At 39.5% G+C, this 27,393-nt stretch overlaps 1 protein-coding gene across 2 annotated transcripts; it reads left to right on the forward strand.

Annotated features, from left to right (window-relative positions):
* Positions 1 to 1,740: 1,740 nt before the first annotated feature.
* Positions 1,741 to 27,393, forward strand: LOC107583262 (probable Xaa-Pro aminopeptidase 3). 2 transcript variants are annotated; one of them, XM_016269417.1, is made up of 10 exons: positions 1,741 to 2,002; positions 2,346 to 2,468; positions 3,285 to 3,698; positions 3,789 to 3,973; positions 4,170 to 4,232; positions 9,151 to 9,264; positions 23,008 to 23,093; positions 23,198 to 23,381; positions 24,742 to 24,862; positions 26,549 to 27,393. In XM_016269417.1, the coding sequence occupies exons 1-10, from the start codon at positions 1,933 to 1,935 to the stop codon at positions 26,719 to 26,721; spliced, it is 1,533 nt and encodes a 510-aa protein (XP_016124903.1). In that variant the 5' UTR covers positions 1,741 to 1,932; the 3' UTR covers positions 26,722 to 27,393. The 2 variants fall into 2 exon arrangements, with proteins under 2 accessions (XP_016124903.1, XP_016124904.1); XM_016269418.1 differs by lacking the exon at positions 9,151 to 9,264.

The raw sequence follows: 27,393 nt of genomic DNA on the forward strand, positions 1-27,393 counted from the left end.
TTATTCAACGGTCTCAATAAACGTTCGTTCGAAAAATAAAACGTTAATGTTGTACCTGAAAGAGCAAAGTGCCTACAACGTGCTTCCCCAGCAGCGATTTGAGGGTCGCGAGATCGAGACTGCGAATTTTGCGCAGGCGGGAATTAAACTACTCACTCACTACTATGACAAAACCAAAACAACAGGGGTCCTTCTGGCACCGCAGTCGTTTGGGTGTACATGCAGAACATGCGCAAATATAAAACAACATTTTAAATAATTAATTAATTATGTAAACTGTAATGCAACAGTGCAGGAAATAACCCGTAATTAGTGGCGTACGGGATTAACGCACGCGCTGCATAGAAGCTTCTGGAAATAATGCGCGAGGAAGCGTTACATCGGCGTGGAATTGTAATTCTTCTTTTATTCAACGGTCTCAATAAACGTTCGTTCGAAAAATAAAACGTTAATGTTGTACCTGAAAGAGCAAAGTGCCTACAACGTGCTTCCCCAGCAGCGATTTGAGGGTCGCGAGATCGAGACTGCGAATTTTGCGCAGGCGGGAATTAAACTACTCACTCACTACTATGACAAAACCAAAACAACAGGGGTCCTTCTGGCACCGCAGTCGTTTGGGTGTACATGCAGAACATGCGCAAATATAAAACAACATTTTAAATAATTAATTAATTATGTTATGAGCGTGATTACAGTCTCTCTATATAAATGTACATTTGCTGATTTACTGTGTGAAACCGGGCAGTACACTGACTGTATTAGAGACCTTTGTTTTGCTTTTTAATGTGTTTTTCTTTTTTACCCCAATTTCTCTTTGTTGTTATTCGTAGTAGTATTTTAAACATTTTAAATAATTAATTAATTATGTTATGAGCGTGATTACAGTCTCTCTATATAAATGTACATTTGCTGATTTACTGTGTGAAACCGGGCAGTACACTGACTGTATTAGAGACTCTGATACACCTTTGTTTTGCTTTTTAATGTGTTTTTCTTTTTTACCCCAATTTCTCTTTGTTGTTATTCGTAGTAGTATTTTATAATGTTGTTCAGTTGTTAATAAAGAAAAAAAAATTGCACAGATATGTTGCGCTTCTCATTTAAAGTCATGGGAATAACCATTTATGCATTCTGTCTTCTTCAGAAGGATGGTATGTATTTGAAAGCTTGCGCTATACCCCATAAATATTTATAATATCCATTGAAGACTATTCAAAAATATGATCTCTGTAACTCTTTCTATGGTATTCATATATCTTGTTAATTTTGATGTGTGCTTTTGTTTGGAAATTTGCTCATTTATTAAAGAATATTAAAGAGGGGAAAAAACAGCCTAGAAGTCGTACTGTTTGGTTTTCATAAGTATGAAATGTCCCAATTCAATCAATATTATTTTGTTAAATTGTAACCCGTTTTAGGCAAATTCTATACACATAAAATATAAATAAATCTATATTTGAGATTAAGAGATTTTTTTCATCTCTGACACTAGAATACAACAATAAATTACAACAAAGAAAAAAAAATACAAAAATAATAAATCGGTTAAAAAATGTAAAAAGTTATGTTTGATCCACACAAAAAAGAAACAAAGGGTCCGCCATCATTCAGAGTCGCAGATCGTAACTGTCATAACAGAGCTGTCCAATCAGAGCGCTGGAGCCGCTCTCACTCCACCAATCGGAGCTCAGAGTCTTGAGGGAGGGGGCGTGACACTGTCACCTTCCATGCGATCATGCTTACAGTTGTATGAGTTGAGTAAGAACTTACATGTGCGTTGTTCTTTTTTTAGTATGTTACCTTTAGGTTAACAATCCGAAATCATTTCGGTTCATGTATTTCTAATGCACGCTGTTGTGCGAACTTATTCTACCTCATGTTGAAAGTCGGCGGATCAGTGCAGCTGATCAGAAATCTCGCGGACTTGCGGCAATGTTGCATTCCAGCAGCGGTATACTGAGAGCCGCCGTCCAGTGCGTTACTCGCTCTCACTGGAGTCCAGGTGATGTATTACAGTTATACTAAACTCATCTGCAGGTCTGTCATTCAATGCAGCGTATTCATTGAACTCATAGCTGAGTTTTGGGGGACATGGCAGGAACCTTGCTGCTGCTGGTGTTTGTGAAGGCAAGCATTGTATGCCAATACCAGACTTGAACCCGCAACCTTTGGGTTTACGAGTCTGACTCTCTAACCATTGGGCCACGACTTCCCCTTCCCCTTCCCCTTCCCCTTCCCCTTCCCCAAATAAATGACCCTGAAGCTTCGAACAGTAGTGTACATCAAAATAGGGAAGTAAAATGGGTTGCAAATGCAGTTGACTGTAGCTTTGTTTTGTTTTACAGGGTCTGTGTGGTGTCACTGCAGGAATGTGTCTGTGAAAACAGGAGGATGGAAAACCAAGAAAGTTCCTCAGAGATACCTGGGTCAGCCAAGCCCGTACACGCACCCTCACCTCATCAGATACGGTGAGAGAAACCGAGATTAGTCTCCTTTTCAGTTTTTTCATTTGAAGTTGACAACTGACCTTTACGAGTCTCACAATGTAGGTTCTTGGTTTTATTGTGAACAATTGATTGTACACATTTTTACAAAGATGAAAAATGTGTTTGTAATCTTTGACTAACATGTAACATCATTTTTGGCTGATGTCACTTAGGCCATGCAGGCTATGTATAATAGCTATTTAGCCCTTGTTATAGATAATACTGTTGTAGATAATAAAGGCTTTACAAATATTTCATTTAATTAACACATTGACGGCCAATAATATAATGATAATGGAATGCCAACTTTCTTTCTGGAACAAATCAAATACGTTTTTTGTTGTTAATTATTTTGTTTCATTTTGAAATATACTACTATTCAAATGTTTTGTGTCAGTAAAAATGTGTTAGTCTTATGTTCACCAAGGCTGCATTTATTTGATTGTGAAATATTATTACAATTTAAATTAACTGTTTTCTATTTGACTGTTTATGTATTTTAAAATGTAATTTATTCTTATTATCAATGTTGAAAACAGGTGTGCTGCTTAGTGCTGCATGGTTTATGGAAACCATGACACATTTTTTTAAGAATAATTGGATTAATAGAAAGTTCAAAAGACCATCATTTATCGAAATAGAAATCTTTTGAAACATTATAAATGTCTTTACTGTAATTTTTAAGCAATTTAATGTATTTGACCAAAAAAAAACACGGTAGGTGTAGCTAACACTATAGAAAGTAAAATGGATTGCTCTGGGTTGTTTAATAGCCTTGCAAATGTCTTCGTCTCATAGGTGAGGTGATGCCAGGTCTCACCCAGACCGAGTTTGAGTTTCGCCGGCAGCGCTTGGCATCTCTGATCAAGATGCAGGCGGAACGACTAACAGGTTCTGGAGCCTCTTCAAACTCCTCCCACATTGTCATCATCCTATCGCATCCCATTCGCTACATGACCAATGACATCCCTTACCCGTTCCACCAGAACCAGGACTTCCTGTACCTGACAGGAATTATGGAGCCGGACAGCGCACTGGTGATGTACGGATCGGGTAAGCCGGACCAGGCTGTGTTATTCGTCCCACGGCGAGACCCGTCGCGAGAGCTTTGGGACGGCCCTCGCTCGGGGAAAGATGGGGCAGCTGCTTTAACGGGTCTAGAGCGGGTTCACAGCACAGAGGAGCTGGGTGTAGTGCTAAAAAGCTTGAAAGGTAAAAAACGAACATACATTTACATGCTTTCAAGGTTTACATATGCATCAGTATCTTACTCTTTTTTTTTATTTTTTATTTTTCTCTTAGGAGGAGCTATATGGTACGACAGCTCTCAGCCTTGCCATCCACATTTACACCAGACTCATGTGCTCCCCCTATTGGAAGGAGGACAGCTGACGAAGTCTCTCCGACCCCTCACTCATTCCCTCAGAGCCATTAAGAGCCCAGCAGAGGTCGCTCTGATGAAGGCGGCAGGACAGATCACTGCCCAGGTAATGAATCTCTAATAATAGTACCGTATGTTGTGGGAAATGACTTTAAAGGAAGGTCTGGGTGATCTTGGGTGGCTTCGTTAGGTTGAGGAAAGTAAGATGTTCATATAAAGTCTGAGTGAATTGATCATTTCAGTTATGAGGGACTTGATGAAGATCAAACATGCACTATGTTAAGCCATGCGTTTATCTTCAGGCATTTAAGAAGACGATGGCCATGTCAAAAGGAGACATTGATGAGACAGTTCTCTATGCAAAGGTGAGCAGAGGGACTCAATTCATGCGCACATGCATAAACAGTCAATTTAAACAAAATATTTAGTGTTTAGCAACCTGTACCCTATTATATATCATATTATATGTTTTTTCAACTTATGACATTTTATGTCTAGGGGTTTGATTTTAATAAAAACTTTTTTCTTTTTTTTAAATAAAATGATTTGTTCTATATATGAAGGCCACATTAAAATGATCACATTAAGAATTTTTTTAATTGGCTTCGATCATTTAGTTTTCTTTTCCCCTAATATCTTTATAGCCAATATAATAAAGAACAATAAAACAGATTTAGTGTTTAGCAACCTGTACCCTATTATATATCATATTATATGTTTTTTCAACTTATGACATTTTATGTCTAGGGGTTTGATTTTAATAAAAACTTTTTTTTTTTTTTTAAATAAAATGATTTGTTCTATATATGAAGGCCACATTAAAATGATCACATTAAGAATTTTTTTAATTGGCTTCGATCATTTAGTTTTCTTTTCCCCTAATATCTTTATAGCCAATATAATAAAGAACAATAAAACAGACTAAATTATAATCTAAATAAAAGTAAATAAATGGATAAATTGGTCACAGACTGTGTTTACAATGTCAAGTAAAGTCTACATTTCTATTTTACATGATGTTCATTTATGGTTCCCATAGCTGATCAAAGTCTTTCCACTTGCCCTTAGCTTTATAAGTTAGTCTCTCCAGTAGGGTTGTGACGGTGAGGCAATTTTCCCACCGGTTAATCAACGTGTGACAACACCGGTAATACCGGTATCACCGTGGGGGCGGAGGCGTTCCCTCTTTTCCTAGCTTTCCTTCGCTTTTAAATAGCTTGTAAAAGCGGCGTGCACATTTTACTTTCACTTTCAAATAGTGGCAATTCGGAGTAAAGCAATTATTCGTTTTTAGTTTGTTTGAATTTTCCCTCTTTTCCTTGCTTTCCTTCACTTTTAAATAGCTTAAAATCGCCGTGCAACGTCAAACTCACTTTAGCGTATATATAAAACAGAACTTTTATTAACAAAATAAATAAAAATACACCATGCTATAGGGCAGGCTATGCCTAATATAAAATAACAAATAACTTACATAAAGTTTAAATGTACAAAACTGGAAACAAGTAAATATGTATAATATATAACCAGGTAAATAAGAAACGCAGAAAGTTTATTAGCAAAACGAGTAAGAAAGCTTGGAGGCACGGCATACACCTTGATGTCAAATAAAATAAATAAATGACACAAAGTTTAAATAAAGTAAAAATCAGCAAACAATGTGGAACCAATTAAATAAGAAACGAATGTTTAAAAAAACTTCCAAAATCACCTTAGATAAACGGCAAAAGTCAACAGGCTTTTCAAAATCCAAAATATTGCCAAACAGGCGCTTTTGCATTTCGTTTCGAAACTAAATCATCCGCGATCGTCTTGTCTGTCTCACCCCACCCTACTTGTCAGTCAGCTCGACTCACTCTCCTCACTGGAGAAATTAAATCTGATCTGTGATGCAACTGTCGTTCAACTGCATTGAGCAGCCGCGTTCAGTTTTTAATTGTAGTGTCTGTTCTTTTACTGAACTAAATGATTTTTATTACTATAAAAAATCAAAACGACGGTAGGGGTCGGTGACGCGGTGGGCAAGTGACGTAACCGGCTTAACAACGGTATCACCGTCAGCACCGTCTATCACGGCAAGCCTACTCTCCAGTCCGATACAGTTCAATATCTCCTAAGGATGGAGCATCTATATTCTTCCAGCATAATGCAGTAACTCTTCTGGCTTTATGAATAGTATATCTCAGATGGATATTTTAATCTTGAAATAATAATCCTTCATAAAAATTGTTGATTTACACAGGGTGAAATAATAATGATAAATTTTAGTGAAAATACATTACCGTTTAAAAGTTTATAAAACATTTTTTTTTTTTAAATAAGTCTCTCACACTCAAGAAGGTTGCATTTATTTGATACAGTATTTTAATACAATTTCAGATGTAATTTATTCCTGTGATTCAAAGCTGAATGTTCAGCATCATTACTCCAGTCTTCAGTGTCACATGATCCTTCAGAAATCACTCTAATATGCTGATTTGCTGCTCAAGAAACATTTCTTATTACAACCCCAATTCCAGAGAAGTTGGGACATTTTGTAAAATGCAATAAAACCAAGAATCTGTGATTTGTTCATTCTCTTTAACTTTTATTTAATTGACAAAAGTACTAAGAAAAGATTTCCAAAGTTTTCACTGACCAACGTAAATGTATTTTGTAAATATGAACAAATTTGGATTTTGATGGCTGCAACACACTCCAAAAAAGTTGGGACAGAGGCATGTTTAACACTGTGTAACATCAACCTTCCTTTTAATTAATGTTTAAATGTTTAGGAATTGAGGATACTAATTGTTAAAGTTCTGCAAGTAAAATTTTTGTCCAATCTGGCTTGATACAAGACTTCAGATGCTCTCAGCAGTCTGTGATTGTTGTTGTCTGATTCTCCTTTTCATGATGAGCCATACATTTAGGAAACAGGAGACAGATCTGCTGGCCAGGCTAGCACATTCACTCTGTCTATGAAACCACGCTGTTGTAGCACATGCAGAATGAGCATTGTCTTGATATAATAACCATGGACTTCCCATGAAAGACATCATCTTGATGGCAGTATACAGTGGTGTGAAAAAGTGTTGTGATTTTTTATTTTTTTGCATGTTTGTCACACTTTAATGTTTCAGATCATCAAACAAATGTAAATATTACACAAAGATAATGCAAGTAAATACAAAATGCAGTTTTTAAATGATGATTTCATTTATTAAGGGAAAAAAGCGATCCAAACCTACGTGACCCTATGTGAAAAATTAATTGCCCCCCCCCTGTTAAATCATGAAAGAACTGCAATTAACCACATTATTTTAGAAAGCTGAGTTAAATTTCACTAGCCACACCCAGGCCTGATTACTGCCAGACCTGTTGAATTAAGAAATCACTTAAATAGAACCTGTCTGACAAAGTGAAGCATGCTTAAAGAGCAGCACTTCATGCTGCGATCTAAAGAAATTCAAGAACAGATGAGAATCAAAACAGTTGACATGTATCAGTATGGAAAGGATTATAAAGCCATTTCTAAGGCTTTGGGACTCCAGCGAACCACGGTCAGAGCCATTATCCACAAATTGAGAAAACTTGGAACAATGGTGAACCTTCCCAGGAGTTGCCGGCCAACCATTACTTTTTCACATAGGGCCAGGCAGGTTTGGACAGCTTTTTTCCCTTAATAAAATAAATAATCATTTAAAAACTGCATTTTGTATTTACTTGCATTATCTTTGTGTAATATTAAAATTAGTTTGATGATCTGAATCTTTTAAGTGTGACAAATATGCAAAACATTTAAAAAACAGGAAGGAGGCCAACACTTTTTCACACCACTGTATATCTCTGTACAATCCCCGGTATATGCGTCCATGTCAGTAGTACCTTCGCACATATGCCAGTCACCCATGCTGTTTGCTCTGCTGCACCCCCATACCATGACAGACGTTTGCTTTGCTTCTGTCGCTGATGAAAGTCTGGATGGCCCCTTTGGTCTTTGGGACTGAGAACTCTAAATCCATTTTTCCCGGAAACAAGTTGAAATGTGGACTCAACTGAGTACAGCACACATTGTATTTTTTACTCTGAGATGAGCTCTGGCCCAGAGAACCCGGCAGCATCGCTGCATAGAATTGATGTGTAGCTTTCTCCTAGAGTAACAGATATTCAAGTTGCATTTCTTGATGCAGCAGCAGATTGTGGTAAATGACAGTGGTTTTCTGAAGTACTCTTGAGCCCATGTGGCTATATTTAACACCGCAGCATTACGGTTTCTTATGCAGTGCCATCTGAGGGCTCAAAGGTCAAGCACATTCAACTGAGGTTTCCTGCCTTGCCCTACATGTACTGTGATTTCTCTGAATCTTTTCACAATATTACGTGTGGTAGTTGGTGAAAGACCTAAATTCTTTGCAATTTTGCATTGCGAAATGTGATTTTTGATTTGTTTGACACTTTTCTTGTGAAATTTGGCACAAAGTAATGAGCCATGCCCATGATCCAGCTTTGCTTGCAAAGACTGAGATGCTCCTTTTATACCCAAACATGATACCTTGACCTATTACCAATTCACCTGCTTACTGTGAGCTGTTTCAAAACAGTTTAACGTGGATATTCTATAACGTTTTCACTTTTATTTTGCCTCTGTCCCACTTTTTTGGAGTGTGTTGCAGCCGTCAAAAACAAAATTTGTTAATATTTACAAAATACATTTATGATGGCCAGTGAAAACTTGGGAAATCTTTTCTTTGTACTTTTTTTCAATTAAATAAAAGTTAAAGAGAATGAACAAATCACAGATTCTTGATTTTATTGCATTTTACAAAATGTCCCAACTTCTCTGGAATTGGGGTTGTATTATCATCACTGTTGTAAACAGCTGTGCTGCTTAATATTTGTTTTTAGGAAACCATTATACTTTTTTCAGGATTATCTGATAATTACAAAGTTCAAAAGAACAGCATTTATTTGAAACAGAAATCTTTTGTAACATTATAAATGTCTTTAAAGACACTTTGGATCAATTAATGGCAGTTATTTTTAAGCCTTTCAGAAGTTTTTGTCGCTCTGAAATGTTGGGGTACAATTACTATATAAAGTTGTCATTGTTTGGCTGTTGGGTGATGCAGAGGTAATGGACCGTCTGAGAACTAAAAATGTACCACAGAAACAAAGTGCCGTCAGCAGGCTCTTGGAGAGTCACGCTGTAGTGTCCAGCCCACATGTTGAATAACATCTGTGCCTGCTTTCTTGCTTACTCTTTCTTTTCTCCCCTGTTTCCCTTTTTGTTCTTCTGTACAGTTTGACTTTGAATGCCGTGCTCATGGCGCAAACTTCCTGGCATATCCACCTGTGGTTGCCGGTGGAAACCGAGCCAACACACTTCATTACATCAATAACAATCAAATAGTGAAGGTACCAAACACACTCATGATCACTACTGGGGCTTTTTTTCTAAGAGGGGGAGTAAGGAGCCATTGGCTCCTATAAGAAACAAACTTAGGTGCCAAATTATTTTTTTAGGTGCCACAGAATAAACGTGTTTTATTTATTATTTTTGTAAAATATATTTTTATATTTTTTACATTTAACATTCAATCATAACAACACAATCATACTGTCATGTGTTTTTGTCTCATAATTTTTAATTTATCAGCATTTTAATTCATCTTCGGATGACCTGGGAACTAAGGTTCACTTAAAGTGGGAACTTAACGTCTTTGAAATATACAGTCACAAAGAATTGTTTTGTACACAGAATCTGTGCCAATATCATGGACTATAAGAAGTACCACTTGGTCGTTGAGTGTAGTTTGGGCTCCTCCTCAATGCATCTTATAAATGTTGTCATATGTTTTTCACACATCTAGTCGGTTTTTCTTCATTAGAATTTTTTTTTTATAGGATGTTGAATTTTATCTATAGCTTGCATTCTTTCTTATCACGTAGACAAAAGGTAAAAATATTAATATGCAATAGCGCATAGATATAGCAAAATGCTCCTCTTTATAGTTATTTTTCTAGCAGACTGATGAGCTTATGGACACCGAATAGTTATTCTGAGGTAAATTTATTTTTAAGCTTTACACGTTTTCCGCAGTTTGAAACGCTGAATGAGCGATTACATGAAACATTTCAGTAAGTTGTACTGTAGGCTATCTTATAAAATAGTCTACCTTTTAATGTCCATTCATGTTCATTTCGTAATATAGTAGTAAAGAGAAAGTTATGATGGGTTCACGTTAGGGGTGTGCGATATTGACAAAAAATAATATCTCTATATTTTCTTGGATTTTATTGATAATGATAATTAGACAATATTTTACTGAGTGTGTTATTGTGCTGGTATCTTAAGGACTGCAGTAGACAGCTGACTCCTAAAGTTTTTGATATTTTTCATATTCTGTGTGGTGGTCAGTTCACACTGATAGAAATTAATCTTTTCCAATAAGTTTAAATAGATTTTTACCTTTTATGGGCATTTTTACCTTTATTAAGCCACTTTTGAGGCAAATTCTTACATTTAATCAGTGAATTAGAATAATACGACATTTATGCTGTTACCAAGCAAATTAAATCAGTATCAATAAAATTCATCTTTGCAATGAATGACAGTGGTTTTCTGAAGTACTCTTGAGCCCATGTGGCTATATTTAACACCGCAGCATGACGGTTTCTTATGCAGTGCCATCTGAGGGCTCAAAGGTCAAGCACATTCAACTGAGGTTTCCTGCCTTGCCCTACATGTACTGTGATTTCTCTGAATCTTTTCACAATATTACGTGTGGTAGTTGGTGAAAGACCTAAATTCTTTGCAATTTTGCATTGCGAAATGTGATTTTTGATTTGTTTGACACTTTTCTTGTGAAATTTGGCACAAAGTAATGAGCCATGCCCATGATCCAGCTTTGCTTGCAAAGACTGAGATGCTCCTTTTATACCCAAACATGATACCTTGACCTATTACCAATTCACCTGCTTACTGTGAGCTGTTTCAAAACAGTTTAACGTGGATATTCTATAACGTTTTCACTTTTATTTTGCCTCTGTCCCACTTTTTTGGAGTGTGTTGCAGCCGTCAAAAACAAAATTTGTTAATATTTACAAAATACATTTATGATGGCCAGTGAAAACTTGGGAAATCTTTTCTTTGTACTTTTTTTCAATTAAATAAAAGTTAAAGAGAATGAACAAATCACAGATTCTTGATTTTATTGCATTTTACAAAATGTCCCAACTTCTCTGGAATTGGGGTTGTATTATCATCACTGTTGTAAACAGCTGTGCTGCTTAATATTTGTTTTTAGGAAACCATTATACTTTTTTCAGGATTATCTGATAATTACAAAGTTCAAAAGAACAGCATTTATTTGAAACAGAAATCTTTTGTAACATTATAAATGTCTTTAAAGACACTTTGGATCAATTAATGGCAGTTATTTTTAAGCCTTTCAGAAGTTTTTGTCGCTCTGAAATGTTGGGGTACAATTACTATATAAAGTTGTCATTGTTTGGCTGTTGGGTGATGCAGAGGTAATGGACCGTCTGAGAACTAAAAATGTACCACAGAAACAAAGTGCCGTCAGCAGGCTCTTGGAGAGTCACGCTGTAGTGTCCAGCCCACATGTTGAATAACATCTGTGCCTGCTTTCTTGCTTACTCTTTCTTTTCTCCCCTGTTTCCCTTTTTGTTCTTCTGTACAGTTTGACTTTGAATGCCGTGCTCATGGCGCAAACTTCCTGGCATATCCACCTGTGGTTGCCGGTGGAAACCGAGCCAACACACTTCATTACATCAATAACAATCAAATAGTGAAGGTACCAAACACACTCATGATCACTACTGGGGCTTTTTTTCTAAGAGGGGGAGTAAGGAGCCATTGGCTCCTATAAGAAACAAACTTAGGTGCCAAATTATTTTTTTAGGTGCCACAGAATAAACGTGTTTTATTTATTATTTTTGTAAAATATATTTTTATATTTTTTACATTTAACATTCAATCATAACAACACAATCATACTGTCATGTGTTTTTGTCTCATAATTTTTAATTTATCAGCATTTTAATTCATCTTCGGATGACCTGGGAACTAAGGTTCACTTAAAGTGGGAACTTAACGTCTTTGAAATATACAGTCACAAAGAATTGTTTTGTACACAGAATCTGTGCCAATATCATGGACTATAAGAAGTACCACTTGGTCGTTGAGTGTAGTTTGGGCTCCTCCTCAATGCATCTTATAAATGTTGTCATATGTTTTTCACACATCTAGTCGGTTTTTCTTCATTAGAATTTTTTTTTTATAGGATGTTGAATTTTATCTATAGCTTGCATTCTTTCTTATCACGTAGACAAAAGGTAAAAATATTAATATGCAATAGCGCATAGATATAGCAAAATGCTCCTCTTTATAGTTATTTTTCTAGCAGACTGATGAGCTTATGGACACCGAATAGTTATTCTGAGGTAAATTTATTTTTAAGCTTTACACGTTTTCCGCAGTTTGAAACGCTGAATGAGCGATTACATGAAACATTTCAGTAAGTTGTACTGTAGGCTATCTTATAAAATAGTCTACCTTTTAATGTCCATTCATGTTCATTTCGTAATATAGTAGTAAAGAGAAAGTTATGATGGGTTCACGTTAGGGGTGTGCGATATTGACAAAAAATAATATCTCTATATTTTCTTGGATTTTATTGATAATGATAATTAGACAATATTTTACTGAGTGTGTTATTGTGCTGGTATCTTAAGGACTGCAGTAGACAGCTGACTCCTAAAGTTTTTGATATTTTTCATATTCTGTGTGGTGGTCAGTTCACACTGATAGAAATTAATCTTTTCCAATAAGTTTAAATAGATTTTTACCTTTTATGGGCATTTTTACCTTTATTAAGCCACTTTTGAGGCAAATTCTTACATTTAATCAGTGAATTAGAATAATACGACATTTATGCTGTTACCAAGCAAATTAAATCAGTATCAATAAAATTCATCTTTGCAATGCAGAGGAAACACAGAAGCTGCATCTGAAGAGGCCTTTAGATGTATTTACACACTACTGTTTAGTGCAGAACATGAATGCATTTAACCTGCAATTACAAATGCATAAATAATGTTTTGATATATTAAACATAAAACGTTGAATACTGTTATTTGAAATTATTTAAATAATAAAAAAGAAACTTTAAATGTGAAATTAAAACTGCCAGCTGGTGGCAGCAAGTCATTGTTAATAAGTGAGTCATTGCGATTGAACCAAATCATTTAAATGGTTCATTCAGGAACGAAACACCGTCATGTTGCTCAGAGACGCAAAACAGTGCTGTGGCTTTGTTTGGAATTATTTTTGTTGAGGAAATAGAACAAAAACAGGCAATATGGTGTCTAAAACGTAAGTCTCTTAATTAACTTTGTGTTTTTTGAACGGTTGTAAAAAAAATCAGTTTGTAATCATGGTAATTTTTGGAGAAAGAAACGGCACTCTTTGTGTGATATTGATCAACTATATGAAATGATATAAATATATACATTTTCTGTCGCCATATCTTGAATTTTGTGATCATTCTAAACGTATTTTAATAGACTGAATCATACTGTGAAAGAACACACTCTAAATGCACACTCACACTAGTCTAGACTTCACGTAATGTAAGCGTGCACTCTGTAGGGGTGTTTTGAATGGGTGAGGTCGAAGTCGGATCACCCCTACACCGAGGGCCTTGCGGACCTCCATGGGGAGCTTGCCAGGGTCCTTGCCAAGGCGGTGAAGGAGCTTGACCTGAGCTGGGAGGCTCCGGAGGAACCTGCCAGGAGCAAGCTTGAATTCTGGTACTTCCAGTCGAGTACCAGGCGAACTAGTCTAGACTTCACGTAATGTAAGCATGCACTCTGTAGGGGTGTTTTGAATGTTTTTTGCTAAATTCTCGATAATGTCAAATCGCACTTGAACTGAGGTGCTAAATCCTGAAGTCTTATAGGATAATGCCAGTTCAATAAACTGGCCAACTGATGCTCATCTATGCAAATCGCATTCAAATACTGACAAGCTTGGCGGGCAGTATATATGCGCCAAGAGCAGAAATTACGTCAGAATTTTCTTGACTTCACTGACCCGTTAAATGGAATTTCCTGAAGATGGATAACTTGTTGTGGAGTTTGTGTGGGCTTCATAAGTCCACCGGATACCCATCAGCACTGTGTCCCCTGCCTGGGCCTGGCCCACGCTGAGGCGGCCTTTGCTGACACCGAGTGCTTCCATTGCGCGGATCTACAGGTCCATATCCTGCAAGCTAGGAGAGAACTAGCTTATGGCTTGACAGGGAAGATGCCCATTGCCGCCTGCGAGCCGCTGGTGAGCCCTCCTAGACCACCCCCGCATCAGTGCCCGTTCCCTGGTCCTCTTTGCGGACAACTGCTTCCGCCCACCTCAGGCCGTTGCCTACTTCATCTCCTTCAGCGCCCAAAAGGAAGAGGACTCCATGTCCATCTCAACTTCTGAGAAGGACTGAGTGGAATCAAAGCCGGATCCTTGCCAAGGCGGTGAAGGAGCTCGACTTGAGCTGGGAGGCTCCGGAGGAACCTGCCAGGAGCAAGCTTGAATCCTGGTACTTCCAGTCGGGCCACTGCCAAGCTGCATCGAGCAGGAAGATGCCATTCTTCCCTGACATGTATGAGCACATGGTGAAGTCATGGTCTGCACCTCTTTTAGCATGCATCCATGCTCCTACGCAGTCTCTCTTCTCGCACATGGACAGGACTGAAGCCCACAGGTTAGGTGCGCATGCCCCCTGTCAAGGAGACCATCGCTGCGCACTTGTGCCCATCTTCAGCCAAGATGGTAGTAGATCTTAATCTGCCATCTAAGCCCTGCAGACTAACCACCCACCTGGCTGATAAAGCCTACACTTCCGCTGTTGAGGCAGCATCTGCACTACACGTGATGGTGATGCTTCAGGTCTTTCAAGCAAAGCTCCTCTAATCCATGGACGGAGCCAGTGTTATCACCAAAGCCATGAGTGATGTGTGTGCGGCGATGGACTTGACCCAGGCCATCGGCTGATCCATGGTCTTCATGATGGTTCTTCACAGGCACCTATGGTTAACCCTAGCTGACCTGAAGGACTCCGACTGCAAAGTGCTGCTAAATAATCCTAAACCTGCCAGTATCTCCCTCAGTGGAGTCAGTGGTCAAGCGTTTTACTGAGGTTCAAAAATGCAAAAGCTATGAGCCATCTGATGCCATGGCGCGTTCCAGCAGCCTCCTAGATCACGCTCCTCACCTTCGCCTCGTTCTGCACAGAGAACAGCCTGCCGCATCCTCCACGGTCCCCCGTCCGGAGTCGGATGTTCACCGCAAGCAGTGGCAGGGTGGCCCGGCCCCCAAGCGCCGTGTTCTGCATCATGTCCCCTTTTTTCATGTAGGCGAAGAATGCAATGTTCAGTTTTCTGTTCATGCACTAAAACCACAAGCATCCTCTCAAAAAGAGCTGTTTCCTCCTAACACTATAAATTACTGCATCGCTTGCCCTGCCTCAAAGCAGTGCGGAGCTGCAGTCTGTACCTGTTATGGGCTCCCAGTGTCACCGGGAAGCCAGCAGCCCCCCACTGCCCACGGGAGTTGGCGAGCATCAGCCAACTTTCCCTCCACGAGCCGTTTCCCCGCTAACGCATTTAGCCTTGCTGGGAAAAGGCGCCAGTCTACACATAGAGCCGCTATGTCTGTTTCTGGACATTTGGAGGGCTATTCCAGGCATTTCACCTTGGCTGTTGCACGTAATACAACATGAATGAATGAATGATGCATTTATATAGCGCTTTATTGTGTATTGGTACTTTTGACAGTATAGTGTCCCCGTCACTATACTGGGGCATTAGGACCCACACAGAACACAGGGTGAGCACCCCCTGCTGGTCTCACTAACACCACTTCCAACAGCAACCTATTTTTTCTAGGAGGTCTCCCATCCAGGTACTGTCCAGGCTCAACCCTGCTTAGCTTCAGTGGGCAACCAGTCTTGGGCTGCAGGGTGATATGGCTGTGGCCACAATTGGTATTGAGTATTGGGAATACCCACGATATTGGGTATTCTCTCCAGTTTAGGTGCAGCCACCCCGCTTCAATGGCGTGTTTCCGACGCTGACATTGCCTCAAAATGCCCCGGTTCTGAGACAGGAAGTTCTCAGTCTGCAAAAGAAGCAATAGAGTGTGTCCCTCTGAGCGAGCTGCAGAGTGGGTTTTACAGCCGCTATTTTGTGGTGCCCAAGAGAGATGGAGGACTCCGTCCGATACTAAACCTGAGGCTGAAGCATATTCCAGGACTGGCTTACATCCGTAGATCTGAAGGATGCATACTTCCACATTCAGATTGCGACGCACCACAAAGCCTTCCTGAGGTTCTCGTTCGAGGGCACGGCATGCCAGTATTCAGTTCTCCCGTTCGGGCTGGCTTTAGCCCCGTGCATATTCTCGAAGTGCATAGATGCAGCGATTTCCCCTCTCAGAGTGAGTGGTATGCACATTCTGAATTATCTGGACGATTGACTGATTTTAGCCCATTCAAGAGATGCACTTATCAGACAAGTTGCTTCGCCATCTGGAATCCCTAGGACTGTGTGTGAATATGCAAAAACGCGTGTTCACCCGGAGTCAGTCTATAATGTATCTGGGCGTGTGTTTCGACTCAGTGGAGATGCGAGCTCGCCTCTTTGGAGCACGTAGAGACCATCTCTGCAGCTCTGCACCAAATTCAGACCGGGCTGGTCTGTTCCTTTGAGGGAATTCCAGAGGCTCCTGGGGCTTATGGCTTTGGCGTCATCGGTTTGCCACCTAGGCCTTCTGCACATGCAGCCACTACAGCTGTGGCTGAAATCTCGGGTCCCGTGGAGAGAATGGACCGTGGGGTGTATGTGCATCAAGGTCACAAACAGCTGCATCAGAGCTCTGAGAATATGGCGCGACCCAGAAATGTTCAGCATGGGGGTTCCACTAGGGCTGGTTACAGCGTGCACTGTGGTCATGACAGATATGTCAACCTCAGGCTGGGCAGCAGTGTGCAAGGGTATACCAACTTCAGGACTGTGGTCAGAGTCTCAGAGCAGGTGGCACATAAACCGCTTGGAACTGAAGGTGGTGTCCTTAGCTCTAATAGCTTTTCTACCGCAAGTAGATCAGTGACATGTGCTGATTCACACCGACAACATGTCTGTGGAAACACACCTCAGGGAGATGCTGGTGGCTCCCCTTTGGCAGATCCATCTCAAGAATGACCTGCTGTCTCAAGTGGACGGCTCAACACGTGTGGCTACTTCAGGGATCCTTGATGGGCTAAGACCCCTGCCTTCCCGTTTGATTGACACGATCACAGAGTCTCGTGCACCCTCTACTAGGCGTTTGCACACGCTTAAATGGGGAGTGTTTATGAATTGTTGCTGTGATGAAGAGCAGAGGCTTTCTCACTGGATAGTGGGCGCTATCGTGCCGGCTTATGCGAGCCAGGGACAGGAATGCCCTCTCAACATCAGAGCCCATACAATACAATCTATTTCTTCCTCATGGGCCTAGTCTAATGCAGCTGGCTGGTCTTCCCAGAATACGTTTGCCAGGTTTTACAAGCTGGATGTGCTGTCTTTGGTGTCCCAAGTGCTTTCAATGAGTCACTAACTTCACTTATTCTTCTATTTCATTGCTATGTTTGCAATTAAGGAGCAGTTGTTACCGCATTAGCTATTGACACTGTGCCAGCCTTTGTACATTTTTATATGTGCTTTGTACCAGTTGTTACTGCGTACAGCTGTTGACACTGTACAGATCTATGTGAATTTCATGTGGTGATTAGGTTGCTTGTCTGCCCTGTGTTCAGTGCAGTTGCTTCATTCATCCTGGCTAGATATGAAAATTCAGTATACCTAAGTGAAAGATGCTCATTGGCCTGGCTGTGCCTATCAGCTATGAGCTTTCCTAGTGGGTGTCACTTAGGGCTGTCAAAATGGCTAAAAATCTAAATTAAAATTGTGTACTTAAATATTATAAAAATTCTATATAAATCTAATAATTATATTCAAATTTAAAATGCATAATTTCAGTTAGGTTGAAGAAAAGCTTTTGGCTTCTCTCCTGAGGCCACAAGAGAGTGCATCAAGCAAAATATCTCTGGGGGAAAAAGTGCATAATGTTTAAAATAATGTTTATAAACCAATTATAATTAATTAAGTTGCTTAAACAACTATAAACAAAACAACATCATGTATGTATGCATAGTTTAATACAAAGGGCAGAAAGCCAATCACATAGAGTACATTTTTCATTTAAAAATATGAGATGTAATGGGATGGGGGAAAAACCTGCTATAAAGTCATTAATTGCACAAACTTGCATTAATTTTACATGGCTTACTAAACATGCGGCTCTTTTGTGCGAGACGCGAGTGCAACGGTGATGGATGTCCCTCTAGAAAATGCAATAAATATGTGTTCTGTGTGAACGGCTTGGTTTCAGTTTTGATGTAAACAAGATCTTCTCCACATTGATGTTCTCTTTTTCCGCAATATTTTTTTTAATGAACAAAGCAGCAGCGCTGTATCTTGTGGCTTCAACTGGATATGCTAACAAAAGCATTAAAATGCAACGACACTTACATCTTCATTGCATCTCGTGCGCCACTGATAAGGCTGCCTCCTTAATGCACACCTAAAATTAGAATGCAACGTTTTTGCATTCGAATGTGGATTTTTATTTGAAATTCGACAAATATTCGGAATTTGATTCGGATTTGAATAAAAATGTTGACAGCCCCATTGTCACTATTAATTGGGAATATCTGTTGTTCTACCCCATGCTTGGTGTGGACTTAGCTTTTTTTGGCCTGATCTTCGCCGTGCTCACAGCGTGATTTTATATCGTTCTCACTGTGATCTTCGCAATGTAGAGAGAATGCTCAATTAGGGAAAGTCTCCGGTTACTGTTGTAACATTGGTTTCCTCAGAGCAGGAACGAGACATTGCGAAGATCGCCGTGCCCGTTGCTCGATCAGTAGTGCAGCGTTCAGTCTCAGATTTTGATGTAACTGCCGCTATTGGTGCATTTATAGTGCCCGCCAAGCCTGTCAGTATTTGCCTGCGATTTGCATAGATGAGTGTCAATTGGCCAGTTTATTGAACTGGCGTTATCCTATAAGACTTCAGTATTTTGGAAAAGGGTAGAAGTCCCACTGCAATCTTCGCAATGTCTTGATCCCGCTCTCAGGGAACCAAGGTTGCGACAGTAACCGGAGACATTTTTAGTGGTTGTTATTGGGGAATAACATACCTTGGAATGTGGTGACTGACCAATCAGATTAGAGTATTCCATAGAATTAGTTAGGTTATGTAACGGAGCCGACGAGACGAGAGACGTGCGGATCCATCTGCAAAGCTTTTATTTAAAGGCGTGGTCATAAAACAGGCAAGGTTCAGACAATGGCAAACAGGTATATGAGGGCAAGACGAAGAGTAATTCAAAACGGGCGTGAGTCAGTCGACAGCAAACGTTATCCAAAGGGCTTGACAAGAGGGGCAATCCAATAACACGAGCAATAGTCCAGGCAGGAGCAAACAGAGTCCGAACGGCGAGACAAGAGGGCAATCCGAGAAACACAGGCAGGAATCAGAACACGAGAAAACAGGCAAGACAAGACTAAGGCTGAACTATGAAAACTAGAAATGGCTCCGTAGAGTAGCTATCGCTAGGTGAGTGATATGCGCTAAACAATACTCAGCGTTGAATGGTGGTGTGAGACTGATTTATATATTGTGTGTTATTGGTAGCAGCTGTGTGTGATTGGTTTCAGGTGAGATTGTAATTAGTGCAATGGAGCATGGGAAATGTTGTCCAGGGTGATGTGTAACAGTCTGTGTAGTGTGAGAGTCAATGTAGTGAGCGGGTGACCTCTGGTGGTGAGTGAACGGAAGTTCATAGACTGGATTCGTGACATAGACATAGGTTTGTTTTTGCTAAATATATGCACTTTACATACTTATTATTTCTTCTCAACCTTTTGTCTTCATTATTTAAATTTCATTTTTTAAATGAAACCCTTATTTTCCCTTGTGACAACTGAATGGGCAGACAGTTCATGAACGGGCTCACTGACTGAAACTGAACAGGCAGAGAATTTAACATTGGAATTCTTGGCAAAGACCGGTTGAGATGACAGTTCATAACTAGACTCATTGAGTGAAACTGGAATGACAGAAGTTTCAGACATATTACACACTGGTGCATTAGTAGAAACTGGGCAGATGGATGGTTCAAAATCAGACATATTCCTTGAAATTAGTGGACAGACAGACAATTCAGGAACAGATTCATGGGTTGACACTGTGGACTGACCGTTCATTATTTAACTCCTTGACTGAGACTGGCAAGACAGATAGTTCAGAATTAGACACACTTGGGGAAACCGAGCAAGCAGACAGTTCCTGAATAATCTTTATGGCAGTGACAGGGTTAACGGGAAGGACATGGGGTGAATTAATAGTTTCTGGGCTCATGACAGGTAGGGTTAAGGGTTCAAAGGCAGAGTTTTTGGCTGTAACAGACAGTTCACAATCAACCCCCATGGCTAGTTCAGAACAGGACAAGAGTTCAGAGATGGCCTTCTCGGCTGGTTCAGAATAGGCAAGAGAGTTCATAGGTGGCCTCCTTGGCCGGAACAGGACAGGCAAAGAGTTTGCAGATGGCCTCCATAGCCGTGACAGAACGGGCAGAGAGTTCACAGACGGCCTCCATAGCCGTGACAGGACGGGCAGAGAGTTCACAGACGGCCTCCATAGCCGTGACAGGACGGGCAGAAGGTTCACAGATGGCCTCCTTGGCCAGAACCGAACAGGAAGAGAGTTTACAAGTGGATACTACCGACACCTCTGGGGGTTCTGCAGCGGATGCCGCCACCTCTGGAGGTGCTACAGCAATACCAGCAGGAAACAGGGAGAGTTCATTATCATTCTCCTTAACAGGACAGGTACAGAGTTCAGCAACGGTCCCTTTGACCATGACAGGACAGACTGAAAGTGTATTGCTGGGTGCCACCACCATACCAGGAGCCAAAGCGAGCGCCGCCACCTCGGAGGGTTCTGCAGCCTCAGCCGCCACCTCTGGAGGACCTGGAGCGAGCACCGCCATCTCTGGAAGTTCTGTGGTGGTGTATGCAGCCCAAACACACCAAAAAGCGATCCCCATCATGGGAAGCGCTTCAGACAGGGGAATCAGTTCAGGAACAGGAGGGCTAGAGTGAGTGGGTTTGGGGATACCAGCTGCGCGTGCAGACATCAGCAGTGCATCCCTCACACTGCATATCAGACTGGGATACTGAAGGGCTGACCGTGATAATCTGGGTGTAACAGACAGGACGTGACATGACTCTGGATGATCAGCTGTGATGTGACATGACTCTGGATGAATAGCTGAGACGTGACATGACTCTGGACAACCAGCTGAGAAATGGCGAGACTCTAGAAGATCAGCTGTGACATGATGTGACTCTGGACGAACAGCTGAGACGTGACGAGGCTCTGGCAGGTCAGCTGTGACTTGACATGACTCATGACAATCAACTGTGACTTGACTCATGAAGATCCACCGTGACTTGACTCAAGAAGATCAGCGGTGACTTGACTCGACTCAAGAAGATCAACGGTGACTTGACTTGACTCAAGAAGATCAACGGTGACTTGACTTGATTCAGGATTGGCAGCTGTGACATAATGGGGCGCTGTTGTGTCCGCCATTTTGTGAGCGTGCTCTAGTGTGGCCGCCATTACACAAGTGAATGCGGGGTTGCGTTCCTCCACGACACCCACAGTGAACGTTGAACCAGCAGTCAACAAAGCATAGTCCATAAACTGACTAAGAGATGAGCGGAGACCTTCACGGATTAAATGTGATTTGAGCGGCTGATTAATGCCCTCACAAAAGAAGTCTACGAGTACACAGTCCGGCAGATCAGAAAAATAAGTAAAGTTCAGATACTCTTGAATATAGTCCTCGAGCGATTGTGTGCCCTGTTTGAGGGCTAATAACAGTCTTGCAATGTCCATACCTGGCCAGTGTCCACCTGAAAAGCCGCTGGATCCTTGTGAGGCCGAGTATTCTGTAACGGAGCCGACGAGACGAGAGACGTGCGGATCCATCTGCAAAGCTTTTATTTAAAGGCGTGGTCATAAAACAGGCAAGGTTCAGACAATGGCAAACAGGTATATGAGGGCAAGACGAAGAGTAATTCAAAACGGGCGTGAGTCAGTCGCCAGCAAACGTTATCCAAAGGGCTTGACAAGAGGGGCAATCCAATAACACGAGCAATAGTCCAGGCAGGAGCAAACAGAGTCCGAACGGCGAGACAAAAGGGCAATCCGAGAAACACAGGCAGGAATCAGAACATGAGAAAACAGGCAAGGCAAGACTAAGGCTAAACTATGAAAACTAGAAATGGCTCCGTAGAGTAGCTATCGCTAGGTGAGTGATATGCGCTAAACAATAATCGGCGTTGAATGGTGGTGTGAGACTGATTTATATATTGTGTTATTGGTAGCAGCTGTGTGTGATTGGTTTCAGGTGAGATTGTAATTAGTGCAATGGAGCATGGGAAATGTAGTCCAGGGTGATGTGTAACAGTCTGTGTAGTGTAAGAGTCAATGTAGTGAGCGGGGAACCTCTGGTGGTGAGTGAACGGAAGTTCATAGACCGGATTCGTGACATAGACATAGGTTTGTTTTTGCTAAATATATGCACTTTACATACTTATTATTTCTTCTCAACCTTTTGTCTTCATTATTTAAATTTCATTTTTTAAATGAAACCCACTGTTTAAATGTTTATATTTTGACAACAAACTTAGAGTAGAAACATAATTCTGTTATTAAAATAAAAATGGACTTATGTGCCTCAGTTTTTATTTGAGTGTTGATTTATTAAATAAACTTGACTGATTAATTGATTATTAAATAAAATGTATATTTGTTTTCAGTTCAAGCTAAATAAAAACTTTAATTTACGTTATAGTGTTTCGGTAAAGAATTGTACAGCATATACAAAGTTATAGGACTGGGTGATATAGACAAAAGTATCACAATATTGAAATAACAATATATTTTTTTTCTTTTTTCTTTTCTCTCTCTCAGGATGGAGAAATGGTCTTGTTGGATGGGGGCTGTGAATATTTCGGTTATGTCAGTGACATCACACGCACTTGGCCGGTGAATGGAAAGTTAGTTTCCAGTTTTCAACAGAACTCTCATTGTCTCAGATGTAATGTAGCTTTAATTTTGTGCTATTAGTAAGTGATCAATCAGCTCCGTGTGCCGTCTCTAGGTTCAGTCCTGCTCAGAGAGAGCTGTATGAGGCCGTGCTGGAGGTGCAGTTGGCCTGTCTGTCTCAGTGCAGTCCTGGTATCAGTCTGGACTACATATACTCCACCATGCTCACACTGTTGGCCCGGCAGCTCAAAGAGCTCGGGATCATCCCACAAAGCACCAGTGATACAGACACACTGAAGGTACTCTAATTTGATCCAAATTTTTTTTTATAGTTCTCCCAAAATTTTTAAAATATTTTTGATATTGTTTGCTCAAATTAAATATCAAAATACCTATAATATATATAATTAAAAAAAGAAGCATTTAACTGATCAAAAGTGACATTTATAATGTTAAAAAAGATGGAAAAATGTATCTTTGTTTCCAGAAAAATATTAAGCAGCACGAGTGTTTTCAACATTGATAGTAATAAATAATAATAAACGTTTCTTGACCAGCAAATCAGCATATTAGAATGATTTCTGAAGGATCATGTGACTCTGAAGACTGGAGTAATGGTGCTGAAAATTCAGCTTTGTATCACAGGAATAAATTACATTTTGAAATATATTAATATATAAGAATTATTTAATAATATTTCACATTCACAATATTGCTATTTTTACTGTACTTTTGATCAAATAAATGCAGCCTTGGTGAGCATAAGAGACTTTCAGTAACCTTATCTTACAACCTCAAATTTTGAACGATATTCCTTATTTTTAGTTGTGTTTAATTGATAAAACTTGGTGTTTTAAAAGTATTATAGTAACATTTAACATGCTAAAACATCCAAGATGATCACTGCATCTTTAAATTCATATTTAAAGAACCACAGGAACACACATTAAAGCAGTACGTGTCTAACGAATTTGCCACCTTCAGCAATAGATTTTTAAAAAATATATATGGTCATATTGTGTAAGAAAAGATTATATTTAGCCTTTTTATTCATTTAATATCTGCATTGGTCTGCACTATTTCTGTGTATATAAACACGCTAATTGCATTGTTCCAGCTTTTACATCAGTGATGCAAAATGCAGCTAATTCTTGCTTGCTTTGTAATCGATTGCAATTCTCCCAAAAAAAAAAAAAAGGACGAATATACTGTAAAATGTATCACTGGCATCTCACACCAAGCTGAGATTCTGATTCACAGTTGTTGAAACACCAAGAATTCGAGACATTCTTTATTTATTTAATTGAACTTCCCTAAAGCTCTGTGGTCAGGAAATGACTATAAGTCTTTCTGTCCAATTTAAATGGCAAAGATCTGACCCACTTATAGCGTCTGTAAAGCACCACACTGCCATAAAAGCACCATTTCACTTAGTGCAGCGAGTTTATGAGGCCAGCAAACCGACATGCTGGCCAGTTAAGCCTGTTGTGGCTGTGGGGATGTAGGTGTGCACTTATTTCAGTTTAACTCTGTTTTCATGTTCAGAGTTCCTCACATGCAGCTTTGCAACTGTTTCACATGCTATAAAATGCATTATAATCACATTACAGTTGTTTTTCTTCATGGATGTCTGCCCGTCTCTTTCTTTTTTCCTTCCAGGCTGCTCGGCAGTTTTGCCCCCATCACGTGGGTCACTACCTGGGCATGGATGTTCATGACACCCCTGAGCTGTCCCGTTCACAACCGCTGCAACCTGGCATGGTGATCACAATAGAGCCAGGTGAAGATCACTTTTATTTAAAAACAATTCATGTTGCATGTGACTGTTTGTTTTAAAAATGTTTTTTTTTTACTTTTAGTTCATCAAAGAATGTGTTCTAGCATTCAGTTTATCAAAATGATTGCATGAAGTTTCATCTCATGCTGTACCTCCTATAGCTGCGATTGAGTTGTAGGTTGATTCTCATGGATTTTATGATCAGATCAGCACCTCAAACTTAGATTTATCCATCCACAATAATCATTTACCATTTGATGATCTTTGCCATTTCTATTCTTTTTATTTTGTATACTGGTATCAGATGTGGCTTTTCCTTGCATAAAGTAACCTTCATCCCTCAATACAACAAGAGACTGATGAAGATTCTAGAAAATGTGTTTCTTTTGGCCATTTTTAAAACCAAAGTTAGACTTGAAAGTATGGTGACTTGCAAGTGTACTCAATACTCCAGCAGCTGTATTGTAATTTCCACAGTTCATTGAGCAGAACAATCATTTTCAGCTGTGCTAATAATAAGAAAAGTTTCTTGAGTTGCAAATATGAACATTAGAATGATTTCTTAAGAACAAGTTTGAGGTAACTGTTTTCTTGTTATGGCTTCTGAAAATTATTATTTTTAAGAAGCAAATGATTTTTTTTTAAAAATAAAATAGAAAGCCATTTTCTCCTGTGCTGTTATTGTATTAAAAAACATTTTTGTTAATTAAAATAAAGCTAAAATTAAATAAAACAAATATTGTATAACTAAATAAGCTGAAGTACTAAACATACTAACTATATATAAAGGACAGAAGAACGTAACAAAATTACTGCAATTAAAGTTTAAACTGAAAATACAAAAATAAATGCTCATTCAAAGTACTAATAAATGCTATAATTGTGTATAATACGTTCTAAAATAACACTGATTCTCTTAGTGTATTAACAATAATGCATATTATTGTAGTTTATATAACATTCATGGGAATCAATTAACATATTGTTTTTAACTAAAATAATACAAATTTAGTCAGACGGAGAAAATACAGTGACTGGACTAGCTGTATAAAAACGTATTAAAAAAACGAATATAATACATAAACAAAATACATAACAAAATTACTAACACTTACATTAAAATGAAAACTGAAAGAACAAAAATAAAAGCCAATTTCAATGTATTAATAGATACTATAATAGTATATAAAAATACTAAAATAATACAGATTCTCTTAGAGTAATAATGATGTTGCATATTACTGCAGTGTATATAAGCACATAAAATTCATAGATATCATTTAACATATTTTTAAATAAATATTTTAATTCAGTCAGTCAGAATAAATACAAAATACAGTGGCTGGACTAAAATTGGAACGAGGCGTCAGTCTTCTGAATGCATGTTGCAACACGCTGGACTGGGCACTTGAGGTGTTAGACAGACTTGTTGATTACAATCAGAGCGATCTAGTCTTGTTTTGCACTTTGCATCCCAAAAGAGTTGCTTTGAAAACTGCACTTGTTGAGGACATTCATACAGCACCATGTTAGAAAAATAAGGGTAATAATATTGATAAACCACAGATACATATCTTGAGTGCACTGTAAAGACAGTTAGTCTTGAAGTAACATTCAGCTTCTTAGCATTTGAGCTGTACTGCACAAAACAAAAGCTCTAAACTCTCATCTCTTGCGCCCTTCACCCAGGATTATACATCAGCGAGGACGACAGCTCATGTCCAGAGAGATTCCGGGGTCTTGGGGTGCGAATCGAGGACGATGTGGTGATCCGAGAGCATGGGGGACCCCTCATCCTGTCGGCAAACACCCCAAAAACCATCGCTGAGGTGGAGAGAGCTTGCGCACATGGAGAAGACTGAAAGGAAAGAGTAGAACATAGCAAGCCCTGCTAGAATGAGTCTGTTCCTCCCATCTTTTAACCCCTCCGCTGACAGGCTTTTCTGTAATAGTGAACTCAGGAGGTCTGGATCTCACAGAACTTGCTCCAGTTAAGTATTAAACCTGGAGGATTAAGAGCTGGACGTGTCTGGACAGCGTGCAATGTCTCCCTGATAGCCAGTTCACTCCTACGCTAGCTAAATGGTTGTGTTGGGTCGTGTTTTGTATTTGACCTGCACAACTACACTCTCAGAAAAAAGGTACAAAAGCCGTCACTGGGGCTGTACCCTTAAAGGTACTTATTAATATGTAAAGCATAAATATTTGTATGTTTTGAAAATTTACCACCCCAGTGACAGCTTTTCGTCCGAGGGCTTATGGGAGACTTTAAATTAGTTCAGATGGAGAAACAAGCAGGTTGTTATGATTTAGCATGGTGAACAGGCTGTTTGTGAGACAATTTATCTGTTGTATTGTGAGAGGTTCGATTTGTGTTTGAGTATGTTTGTCTGCTGAGGTTTTTACTGTCATACATGGTGTTTTTTTTTTTTTACTGTTGTCAAAATAATCGTCTAATTCTTGATTTTGTTGCTGCAGTTTGTAAGCACAATGCATTTCTAAGTCCCGTAATTAGTCAATGAACAGATTTTTAG

Source organism: Sinocyclocheilus grahami, unplaced genomic scaffold (assembly GCF_001515645.1).
Source record: "Sinocyclocheilus grahami isolate Dianchi unplaced genomic scaffold, SAMN03320097.WGS_v1.1 scaffold52.1, whole genome shotgun sequence".
NCBI classification, from domain to species: Eukaryota; Metazoa; Chordata; class Actinopteri; order Cypriniformes; family Cyprinidae; genus Sinocyclocheilus; species Sinocyclocheilus grahami.